The following is a 10,641-nucleotide window of genomic DNA, read 5'->3' on the forward strand; positions in this document are numbered from 1 at the left end:
GCGAGTTCCTGGCCATGGGCGAGTGGTACAAGCGGCGCGGCATTCCGCACCGGCGCGGCTACATGCTCTACGGCGAGCCCGGCTGCGGCAAGAGCAGCTTCGCCACGGCGCTGGCGGGCGAGCTGGGCCTCAACCTGTGCGTGTGCAGCCTGGCCAGCGCGAGCCTCGACGACGACTCGCTCCAGGAGTTCCTGCGCAAGATGCCCAAGGGCAGCATCCTCCTGCTCGAGGACATCGACGCCGCCTTCATCCAGCGCACGAAGAATGTCGGCCAGTCGCACAGCAAGAACAAGGTCACCTTTAGTGGCCTTCTCAACGCGCTCGACGGTGCCGTGGCGTTCGAGGGCTCGCTGGTGCTGATGACCACGAACCACCGCGAGCTGCTCGACCCGGCGCTCACCCGGCCGGGACGCGTGGACATGGCGATCTACGTGGGTCTGGCCCGCCGAGACCAAGTGCGCCGCCTGTTCGCCTACTTTTACCACCCGTGGGAGGCCCAGAAGAACGAACGCGACGACAGCGAAGACGACAAGAAGAACGACAACAACGGCAAGGGGCGCCTAGCTGAGTTGGACGAGCTGGCGCGACGGTTCGCGGAGCTGGTGCCCGAGGAGAGGCTGTCGATGGCGAGCCTCCAGGGCTTCCTGCTGAGGCATAAGCTCGACCCGCAGGCGGCGATCGACAACGTGGAGCGGTTCGTCGAGGCCGAGCAGGAGCGCATCAAGAATGAGAAGGCCGCCAGACGGAAGAACAAGAAGGCAGCAGACGACAACGACAACGACAACGATGATCAAAATGACGAGGCCAAGGTCGACGAGAACAAGGAAGAGGAGGGGGAGAAGGAGGTCAAGATCGCCGAGGCCAAGGTAGGAGAGGTCAAGGAGAATGAAGTGGCAGCTGACCAGCTCGAGGGGATTGTAAGTGCCTCCGCCACATCCGCCTGAACAGGAGAAAGACTTGCGGATACTTAAATTGGAGTAAAACACTTGTACACACCACTTGTAACCACACCCAAATTCAGTGGAGAGAAGTCGAGACGAACGGGGCCGCGCCGCATGATTCCTCTGCAGCTTTTCGTGTATTTTCTCCGCACAGGGTCCGGGGCGTGCATGCTCGCGCCACCTGTCCTTTGTGGCTTGGCGCTCACCGTGCGGCCTTTGGGACCCCAACCCGATCGTCGTGGTCGAGCTCGCCATGGAGCCGCTACTCGACGGCCCATGTCAAGTACAACGACTTGAAGAAGCCCAAAGGAGAGGTAAGAGAGTGCTTTTTGAAACATCACGAGGAGAGGCAAAAAAAAGGATCATTTTTTCACAATGTGTGCACGTTTCCTGCGCGAGCTGACGTTCGTTTTTAGTGGGCAAGTCCGAGCCACAAAGTTCCGCCGAAGAGTGTCAACGCCCAACTCGGCGGCACAGCACCCAAGCGTGCATGCAGGTTCGCGTGCACGTGGAGGAGTGGTCTGGTGGCCGTCGTATGCTGCCTGGCGACTTTTCACCCGCCCAAGTATAAAATAGAGAGGGACGCACACCTAGTCACCTACACACCACACAACACAGACCAGGAATACAACAAACATGACCACCACTCTTAGGCTGAACGACGTGCGTCTCCTTGGTTCCCTGACCTTAAGGTGATCTTTTGCTGTTGTTTCGCTCACACACAACCACACACTCAGGTCATCACCAAGAACCCGCACTGCTGTAAGGAGAACGACTCGATCCTGCAGGCGGCCAAGCTGATGAAGGAGCAGAACGTGGGCGTGCTGCCGGTCGTGGACAACAACCAGAAGCCGTGCGGCATCGTGACCGACCGCGACATCGTGCTCCGCTGCATCGGCGAGGGCCACGACTACAACCAGTGCAAGATGAAGGACGTCCTGTCGAAGAACGTGCAGAAGATCTACGAGGACCAGACCGTCGACGAGGCCCTCGACATCATGAAGAAGAACCAGCTGCGCCGGCTCGTGTGCGTCGACCGCAACGACAAGCTGTGCGGCGTGCTCTCGCTGTGCGACCTCGCCCAGAAGCTGAACGACAACAACCTGCTGGGCGACCTCGTCCGCAACATCCACCTCCAGAAGGGCACCCAGCGCACTTAGTGCACACCCTCGGCCTTCGCCTCCGCCTCTTCTTCTTCTTCTTCTTCATGTCATGTCCAGCTTGCCTCGCACAACGCCGAGCCACCCAAAATAAAGAAGCAGAGAGAGAGATGGGCAATCGAACCTTTTTGGCTTCAATTCATGGGTGGCTCCTAGAGGTCGGCCTCGTGGTCGCTGACCACTGAGTCCACGGGCAGCCGCCAGTATCGCCAGTCCTGCTGGTCGACCTCTTCTTCTGCAGCCCTGACGCCGGGCTCTTCGACGTCGATCGCCTGCGCAGTTCCAGTGCGCCGCATGCCGGCGATGCTCGTTGTTCCCTCTTCGTCATCATCGTCGGAGCGTTCCTCCACCTCCGGGGCGGCGTTGGTCGCCGAAAACAGAGCCTCGACTTCGAGGTGGCCCTTGATCGCCGCCCACTCTGCGGCCGTCTTGCCCTTCCCTGCACAGAGCCTGACGTCAGCATTCGTACGAAGAATGCAGAGAATGGTGGTATGGCAGGCAGGCATGCGTACCCCGAGCGTCTCTGATCTCCGTGTTGGCCCCGTGGCGCAGCAGTAGCGCCGTGACCCGCACGAAGCCCTTGGCCGCTGCGTAGTGTAGCGGGGTTCGCCCGTTGCGCATGCGCGCGTTCACATTGGCCCCGTTCTCGAGCAACAACTCGCACAGGTCGTAGTTGTCCCTCGCCGCCGCTAGCCACGCAGATGACGACGATGACGAATGCCAGATATCAGACCACCGCAAACGCTCAAGCGCTCGTTGGTACCTAGATGTAGGGGCGTCTTCCTCTGTTTGGACTGCGCGTTGACGGCCACCTGGTAGCCCAGCACGAGGGCCCGGGCCACAACGTTCTGGTTGTGCTCACAGGCCGCGTGCTGCGTCGTTTGATGACACGTCAGCAATAAAGCAGTGGACGATGATGGTGGCGGGTGGTGGGCGGTGCCCGTACGAGCGGAGTCTCGCGGTCGACGTCCTGGGCGTGGGGGTCGGCGCCTCGTCGTATGAGCGCGTGGCAGGCCTCCTCGCCACCGGCAATCGCGGCAAAGTGGAGCGCGGTACGCTCATCCCGATCCCGAGCATCAATCTCGGCGCCGGCTCTGTGCAGCGTGTGCAGCGTGTCAACGAGGTCGACCATGAGCAGAGAGTGGTGGGCTTGAGTGGTATTCAATGCGCAAAGCGAAGGTCCCACGTACTGGAGCAGATGGGAGATCAGGTAGGCGTTGTCGCGTTCGGCAGCAAGGTGGAGCGGCGTCTCTCCGTTGTCGTCGTGCACATTCACGTCCGCTGATATCGAGCAGAAGCGCCTCTAATGAGCAAACAACAGCCAAATGTATGCGCGTGCGTGTCGTGTGCGGTGGTGTGTGCGCGTGTGCGGTGGTGTATGCGGTGGTGCGTGTGCGGCCTACCTCCGGCGGCGATTAGCATTTTCATGATGTCCTCGTTCTGCACGAACGCGGCCCGGTGGAGTGCGGTGCAGCCTTCGTTGTCGCGTATGTTGGGATCGGCGAGCGGGCCGCCCTTGACCTTGTTCCAATTGAGCAGCACCCACGTCACCTTCTTGTCACCGCGTGACGCTGACACAGGCTCACACACCCACGCACACCACACCCACACCACCACGCCACACGCCACACACCCACACCCACACACACACAACACATGCCACACGCAACACACGGTCCTCACTCATAAGCGCACTATTCATGACTAACGCGAGGTGCGCGTGAGTCGGTGGGTACCGGCGAGAGCGAGTGGCGTCCACCCGTGCTTGTCCGTTTGGTTGGGATCGGCGCCGGCCTGGAGCAGGGCGACTACGTCGCGATCGTTGCCATAGAACGTGGCCACGAACAGACCAGGGCGCGGCCCACCCGTGGCAGCGGTCGTGGTCGTGTTCGATGGCGTAGCGGAAGATGAAGATGGAGATGTGGATGATGATGTAGTCTGCGTTGAAGAAGAGGTTTGATCTCGTCGAGCGGGCGATGGCTGGAGGAGCTGCGGAAGGTTGAAGAAGTTGATGTTGGATTGATGCACCTCGTCCAGGGCTGGTGCAGGAGGTTGGGGTCCATCGTTGATCGAATCGTCATCGTCCACAAGCTGTGGCAGAGTCGGAGCAGTATGGCTGAGGTAGGACGGCATAGCCAAGATTTGATGAACCGCCATGAACGGAGCGCTGCCGGATGAGCCAAGGGCAGGGCCATCTGCCGCAACGACGGGCATCATGCGCTTGAATGAAGATACAAACTCGCTAGATCGATCCTCCTCTTCCTCCTCTTCATCATCGAGCTCATGATCGAGCTCGCCCTTCTCCGATCGATCCCACTCGTCATCCCTCTCCATCTTCCTTTTTATTAATGCCAAAGTAACTTTGTTTTATTACAATGAAGCTTGGCCCATTTTGCATAGGTTGGGGTGGGACTCGAAGCCCTGTCACCCTTCCAGGTGCTGAGCTAGACTCGTCTATCGATTGACAGACAAGGCAAAGGTTTTGCCTGTAGTACGTGAGCCCATTGTGGTATGGAGAGCACTGTAGGCGGTCACTATTAGCGCTTGCGAAGAGTTCGTGTAGTCGTGGAGTGGTGTGATCGCCGCACCGCCAGCAGCGACTAGAACAATGCGCATGGGTGGGTGCAGCCCGAGGTCCCGCATTGAGACTTAAGGGTCGTGTAAGCAGCGACTGACATCCACTCCTGCAGGCTTCCTTCCGCTTCTCGGTGCGTGTGCTTCGGCGCCAGTTCCCAGGGAACGGCTGCGGTGCTTTATGCCATATGCAACCATCGCCATTGGTCCGCCTGGTCCATAAAACCAGCTGGCCCATTCCTTTCTTCTTCATCAAACAAGCCTCACTCAGCTACCCACGCCACAACAACTCAAGCATCATGCTGCGCCAACTCTTCGTGCTTTCAGCCTGCCTCGCCGCTCTCTTCTTCTGTGTAGCCACAGCTCAGCCGTGCCAGCTGTCGGTGTCGCAGATCACTCGATCGGGCGGGTCGTGGACGCAGGGCGACTTCTTCTTCCAGATCTACGACCTTCCCATCGTCAACACCGGCTCCAGCCCGGTCACCTCGGCCGTCATTGCCATCGACACGGCCCCCAATCAGGAACAGGTCATCACCCAGTTCTGGAACCTCGCACGACAGAGCGCCACCTCAAACCTCTTCAACGTGGCTAACCCCGGCGGCAACATCGAGGTGGGCGCCACTCTGGGCGCCGGCTACATCGTGCGCACGCCCCTCTCGGCCGGCTCTCAGGTGCCGCCCACGACCCGCCTCGTCTCGGTCAACTGCGTGGGAGGGCCTTCGCCCACAATCGTGGCCACTCCGCAGCCCTCGGCCTCGCCCGCGGCCGGGTGCAACGCCGCGGTGAGCATCGTGGCCCGCTCGGCGGCGGCCGGCGGCAGCTGGACCACGGGACCCAACCAGTTCTTCCAGATCTTCGACATCACCATCACCAACACCGGCCAGCGCCCGCTCAACGGCGGCGTGCTCACCTTCGGCCTCCCCGTGGCCGGCTCCACCATCACCCAGTGGTGGGAACTCAACCGACAGGGCAACACCAACGTCTTCAACGTGGCCTTCAACTTCGGCCCACTGCTGGTGGGCGCCAGTCAGGGCGCCGGCATCGTGGTGCAGACCTCGTCGCCCTCGCAGGCCCTCCCGTCGGCCGTGCTCTCCAACCTCGCCTGCGCCGCCTGATCGTGCAGGCCCAGCCCGAGACCACCGCCTGATCCCTTGATCAAGGCCGGCCCGAACCACCTCTTCCTCCTCTTCTTCGTCATTCACTTTGTTGTGCTTTGTTCGCTCATGCGTCATAAATCCTCATCTCCTTGCACTCGTGGCGGAGGATGTGATCACTCGGCGGCGGCGGTCCAGGGCTTCCAGCCGAGCAGCCTCTCGCCGAGCCACGAGGGCGAGGGCGCCTTGTGCAGTGGCACCTGCGTCGTTCACACAAAGATCGCACGTTAGCAACTGCGACGCACACAATGCACCGCACGACGTCAACACATACCTCCCAGGCAAAGTTGACATCGCCAGTGGCGTTGCTTGTGGAGAAAAGACGCGGCTTGAACCCCTCGCGCGACGAGCGAGCCACCTCCGCCGTATAGGCTATACCACACGCACCCACCACACCCCTTAGGCAGAGCCCAAGCTTGTGTGTTGTGCTGAAGACGCGGCCAAGGTGGCGTACTTTCGTGCTTGGCCGTGGGGATCATGCGGATGTAGCACTGGATGCGCCACTCGGCCGACATGTTGGGCATGGCAGAGTGAGGCAGCCGCGCGGACCAGATGACCATGTCACCCTGATATGCAGGCGCACACGCGTATTTAATGTGAGCCTGGTGTGATGTGTGGTGCGTGTGTGTGTGTGTGTGGTGTGGTGTGTGGTGCGTGGTGCGTGTGCGTGTGTGTTGTGTGTGAACCTTCTCCATGGGCACTTGGATGGCTCGCTTGTCGATGGCTTCTTGGTCCCTGAACCAGACGAACGTCTCATCTTCCGCGGGCACTCGGTGCTCGCCGAACTTTCCGTTTTCGTAGTCCTCGCGGTAGCGTTTGATATCCTCCAACTTGTGAAAGCCTGGCGGGGTGGCGCCACAGCGCGACACAGAGTGAACGGTGAGCTCATTCCATTGGTTGAGGTCAGGGCTGGGGTAGTGGTCGGTCGATCATATCACGCAGGCTCACTGCTGGTCGTCGTTACCTGGAATGCACTGGAATCCGCCGGTGGGACAATCGTTCAACGCAATGCCGGCCTGATACTTGTTCTCCGAGAGATCCCTGCGGGCGAAGAAGAAGCGATTGAGGAGACGAGGTCACATATATCTACGCCGTGCCAAGGCTGGGCCTGGCAGAGGAGGAGCCAGCCAGCCAGTACCAGAGGTTCATATCGTTGTGAATGTGGAAGATCTGCTTTCGCCTTTCTGGGAAATCGGCGATCATCTTGCCTGTGTGGCGCGTGGCGTGTGGCGTGTGGCGTGTGGCGTGTGGCGCGTGGCGCGTGGCGCGTGGCGCGTGGCGCGTGGCGCGTGGCGTGTGGCGTGTGGCGTGTGGCGTGTGGCGTGTGGCGTGTGGCGTGTTAGTGGGTTGCTGAGCGCACGCGCACGACTTGATAGTACCTTCGCTGTCGAAAACAACGGTGGGAGCGTTGAGGCACACGCGGTCGATGGAGACGGTCAGGTGCGGTTCGTTGAGCACCTGCGCAAAGATTGAGTACAGGCGGGGGTCCTGCCTCATGGCGTAGTACGTCGGGTTGTGCCAGATGTCCACGAATCCGATGGGACCCAGAGGCTGCACTCACATAACCGCACACACGCACACCACACGCACCACCGCACACATCAGCTCAACCAAAGTAAAGGTGCAGCATGAAGCGGGAGTGTACATACATCCCAAGTGGTGTGGTTGTCCTTCTCCACGCCCATGAGGGTGTGAGCGCGTTCGAAGACCTCCTTTTTCATCTGCTCGCAGGTCTCCTCGGAGAACAGGCCCTTTACCACCACATACCCGTTCTTGTCCAAGAACGCCTGTCGCGAGCAGCCCACACGGGTAAAAAATATTTTTATATAATAATTATTATATTTTTATATTAATAATACAATAAATAATATATATTATTTTGTGGACGTGGCTGAGGTTGTGGGTGTACCAAATCTTCAGGAGAGAACTGGAAGTCCAGTGCGTGAGGGTGCTTGCCCAGCGCTTGATTCTCCTCCTCACTCCGGAAGGGCGTGATTTCGTGCTCAGTCACCTGCTGTGCCATGGCCGTGTGTGTTGGATGCGTGTGCTTGGGGTTGTGGCGGGCAGGCCAAGCTCGAGCTTTTGTGCCTGCCTTATTGTGCCCCGAACCACCGAAGCTGCTTTGGATTGTTCGGCTGCCGCAAATTTTTTTATCGGGCCGCCAATGACGATCAGGCTGGCCCTCACTACATTCCTGGCATACTTGGGAGTGCCAGTGCCCCCTCTTGTTCTGGAGGGAGCCTTGTCGTTGAGGGGACAGCTGGCTGATGGCCGTTATCAGAAACAAAGAAGAACCCATAACCTCAATAGTGAGTGCACTCACTACCCAGGATCTGTTGGCTGGCCATGTGTAGCGCATATGAGTCCCGGAAAGGACAACTTGGTGGAATGATGGAAAGGGGGGTGTGACCCGAGGTTCACTGTAACGGACCAAAAAGGAAGCCACATAGTCCTTTTCGTTTAATCCGGTAGGCGAGTAACCGCTTGTCAAACAAAACACCCATTAACGAGAAGAAGAGAATAGTTTATTCCAACTCAGTGATTATGGTCGTGGAAGTGGAACATCGTTCACACTTGCTTGTCTCGGTATGTACACTCGTCGTCGATGTTGTGGTTGGTGGGTGGTCACGAATCGGGCTCAGTTTAGGAGGGAGTAGATGTCGGATCGCTTCGAGGCGCTCTGCTCGACCACCTCTGAGGCTGGGCTCGAACAGTCTGAGGCGGGGGATCGCGGGCTGCTGCACGAGACCGGCGACAGCATCGGCTCGTACTTGACTTGGCGAAGCGAGAGAGACGACGTGTCGATCGTGAAGCTGTGCTCGTGGTGGGGCAAGCGCACGCGCTGCTGGTTACCCGAGGGCGACGACGCGGCGGGCAGCTGAAAATGGTGATGGTGGTGGTGGTGCTGGACCAGATCCGCCATGCGCAGCTTGTGGAGGTCCTGCTGCCGCCCGGTCTTCTGACGCTCCTCCGCGGCCTTTCGCCGGTGGTACCGCTGACCGCACGCGTTGCACAGCCTGTTGATGAAGACGTAGGTAAGTTCATTGTTCACAACAGGAAAAAGGAAATCTTGATTTTCTACATTTTTATAGTGGTGCGAACGTACGAAGTGGCGCCATCGGGTCCCTTGCGCCACTGTACCGTGGACGACGTGCCGCACTGGCCGCACACGCGACCCGTCGTGCGCTTGGCCCGCTTGTGAGTCGGTGTGGTGCCGTGGGCGAGCTGGTTGTTGATGATGAGGCCGGGTGCTCGGTGGTGGTCGGATGAGGCCAACGCTGCGAGATCTACGCCCACGGCAGCGGTGGCTCCGCCGCTGTGGCCGAAGGGCAGGAGGACGAGCTGGGGCATCTTGCCCGAGGAGTTGATCAGTAGCTCGAGAATAGAGAGGTTGAGGCCGAGGGTGTTCTGCACGGAGGTCGAGGTGGTGGAAGAGGAGCTCATCTTCTCCAGAGGCTGTGAAAAGTTGATGGAGGAAGGTGAATCTCCCTAGGGCTCTGCTGCGTGCGTCTTGTGTTGTTGGTGTGTCTTGGTTGTTCTGCTCGCGTTCTTGGTTTTTAAAGCCAGTGCCACCGTGGCACCGTGCCACACGCCTAGCTACGCTCCCGATCCGGTAGCTGGGCGCCATCCATGCCGCCGACGGACAAACACCAACTGTCCTTTCTCGTGGCCCACTCAAAAGAGCACAGTAAATATTCCAAAAATGATGGCGGTAAAAACAACCAGATTCCAGAAATATTTTATCGAAACACCTGGTCTGCATTCCTAGTTTCATGGTTCTTGTCCCGCTCCGGCGCACGTTACCAGGCCGCAAAAGGCAAGGAAGGAAGGAAGCTTCGGCAACTGGCGACCAGTCGGATGCACGCCCGACGTCTTGCGACGTCCACCAACCTAGGAACCAGCGCCACCATCGATCATAATCGCCCAGCTCGCCGCCAACCCCAGCCAACAAAAAAAAATAAGGTTGACGTCGGTGCTCGGGTTCTGGCCGGTAACCGGCCGACAAACAGCAACGGGCGCGCTTAGCACTGCGGTACGGCCGTGCGCTCAGCCACGGCTTTCCTTCTTCGAGTTACCAGCCGGGCTGCTTCCTCCGCTGCCCCCGCCACTCCCGTTGCTGGCGCCGGTGACGCTGGTCTTGCGGCTGAGTTTCTTCTTGCCGATGCCGAGGATGCCCTTGAGCTTGCCCTCCTTCTTCTTGTCGGCCTTGAGGTCCACCTCTTGCAAATCGACGCTTCGTCGCTTGGAAAGGTCGTGGCCACCTCCTGATAACACGTGTTTTGTGTCGTGTGTTGTGTGTTGTGTGTGTGGTTAAATTCTGCTTCCGAGCAGTCGAGTGGATGGCATGTAGATGTACCGGGAGACAACGCGGATCCGTGGCCCTCCTTCATGTCGAGGATCCTCTCCACGATGGTTTCGAATGAGGAGTCAAGGGCGTCCTCCTCGACCGACGCCACCTTGCCCAACTCGAAGAACACGAAGCCCTCCTCGGTGGCCGCCTGCTGGCCCGCCTCAGCCGTAACTGCTTCTCCTGCACCCCCCGAATGCGACAAGATCAGCACACTGGCGGCGGCGGCGGCTGGTGGTGGTGGTGGTGCGACAGCAGAACAGCGAGCGGGGAGGATGCGGCCGCGATACCGTCCGTGCTCTGCGTGGGATGGAACGCGAGGAGGGTGCCGACGATGGGCGGGTTAAGCTTCTTGATCTCCTTGATCCAGGCCCGGGCCGTCTCGAGCGACTGGGCGCTCGTCGTGTCGTAGGCCACGATCAGCGTGTGCAGACCGCCGCGCAGGGCGCTCTCCGGGATGCCGG

The 10,641-nt window shown here is 59.6% G+C and overlaps 8 protein-coding genes across 8 annotated transcripts in view; 3 read left to right on the forward strand and 5 right to left on the reverse strand.

Annotated features, from left to right (window-relative positions):
- Nucleotides 1–14: 14 nt before the first annotated feature.
- ACA1_246080 (ATPase, AAA domain containing protein) lies at nucleotides 15–944 on the forward strand (the record flags this gene model as incomplete). Its single annotated transcript, XM_004335440.1, is given in 2 exon segments — nucleotides 15–136; nucleotides 149–944. The coding sequence occupies 2 exon segments, from the start codon at nucleotides 15–17 to the stop codon at nucleotides 942–944; spliced, it is 918 nt and encodes a 305-aa protein (XP_004335488.1).
- Nucleotides 945–1,577: 633 nt separating this feature from the next.
- ACA1_246090 (CBS domain containing protein) lies at nucleotides 1,578–2,101 on the forward strand (the record flags this gene model as incomplete). Its single annotated transcript, XM_004335441.1, has 2 exons — nucleotides 1,578–1,604; nucleotides 1,679–2,101. The coding sequence occupies 2 exons, from the start codon at nucleotides 1,578–1,580 to the stop codon at nucleotides 2,099–2,101; spliced, it is 450 nt and encodes a 149-aa protein (XP_004335489.1).
- Nucleotides 2,102–2,253: 152 nt separating this feature from the next.
- On the reverse strand, nucleotides 2,254–4,435 carry ACA1_246100 (ankyrin repeatcontaining protein; the record flags this gene model as incomplete). The annotated part of the gene is made up of 6 exons (XM_004335442.1): nucleotides 2,254–2,540; nucleotides 2,614–2,790; nucleotides 2,865–2,973; nucleotides 3,048–3,382; nucleotides 3,505–3,672; nucleotides 3,838–4,435. The coding sequence occupies 6 exons, from the start codon at nucleotides 4,433–4,435 to the stop codon at nucleotides 2,254–2,256; spliced, it is 1,674 nt and encodes a 557-aa protein (XP_004335490.1).
- Nucleotides 4,436–4,974: 539 nt separating this feature from the next.
- Nucleotides 4,975–5,790, forward strand: ACA1_246110 (uncharacterized protein; the record flags this gene model as incomplete). The annotated part of the gene is made up of 2 exons (XM_004335443.1): nucleotides 4,975–5,316; nucleotides 5,347–5,790. 2 exons carry the CDS (start codon nucleotides 4,975–4,977, stop codon nucleotides 5,788–5,790), a joined length of 786 nt encoding a protein of 261 aa, XP_004335491.1.
- On the reverse strand, nucleotides 5,343–5,543 carry ACA1_246120 (uncharacterized protein; the record flags this gene model as incomplete). The annotated part of the gene is made up of 1 exon (XM_004335444.1): nucleotides 5,343–5,543. The coding sequence occupies one exon, from the start codon at nucleotides 5,541–5,543 to the stop codon at nucleotides 5,343–5,345; it is 201 nt and encodes a 66-aa protein (XP_004335492.1).
- Nucleotides 5,791–5,945: 155 nt separating the features above from the next.
- Nucleotides 5,946–7,852, reverse strand: ACA1_246130 (PhytanoylCoA dioxygenase (PhyH) superfamily protein; the record flags this gene model as incomplete). The annotated part of the gene is made up of 9 exons (XM_004335445.1): nucleotides 5,946–6,029; nucleotides 6,104–6,201; nucleotides 6,284–6,395; nucleotides 6,516–6,670; nucleotides 6,794–6,870; nucleotides 6,968–7,037; nucleotides 7,209–7,287; nucleotides 7,479–7,616; nucleotides 7,739–7,852. 9 exons carry the CDS (start codon nucleotides 7,850–7,852, stop codon nucleotides 5,946–5,948), a joined length of 927 nt encoding a protein of 308 aa, XP_004335493.1.
- A 615-nt stretch (nucleotides 7,853–8,467) lies between these two features.
- ACA1_246140 (GATA zinc finger domain containing protein) lies at nucleotides 8,468–9,273 on the reverse strand (the record flags this gene model as incomplete). Its single annotated transcript, XM_004335446.1, has 2 exons — nucleotides 8,468–8,846; nucleotides 8,936–9,273. The coding sequence occupies 2 exons, from the start codon at nucleotides 9,271–9,273 to the stop codon at nucleotides 8,468–8,470; spliced, it is 717 nt and encodes a 238-aa protein (XP_004335494.1).
- Nucleotides 9,274–9,876: 603 nt separating this feature from the next.
- ACA1_246150 (RhoGEF domain containing protein) overlaps nucleotides 9,877–10,641 on the reverse strand; it is a gene marked incomplete at both ends in the record, with an annotated part of 5,615 nt that continues 4,850 nt past the window's right edge. Inside the window, 3 exons of the mRNA XM_004335447.1 lie at nucleotides 9,877–10,094; nucleotides 10,187–10,360; nucleotides 10,468–10,567. Coding sequence (XP_004335495.1) covers nucleotides 9,877–10,094; nucleotides 10,187–10,360; nucleotides 10,468–10,567 — 492 coding nt within the window. The remainder of the gene's footprint in view (nucleotides 10,095–10,186; nucleotides 10,361–10,467; nucleotides 10,568–10,641) is intronic.

This window comes from Acanthamoeba castellanii, assembly GCF_000313135.1.
Source record: "Acanthamoeba castellanii str. Neff unplaced genomic scaffold scf7180000084763, whole genome shotgun sequence".
NCBI classification, from domain to species: domain Eukaryota; phylum Discosea; order Longamoebia; family Acanthamoebidae; genus Acanthamoeba; species Acanthamoeba castellanii.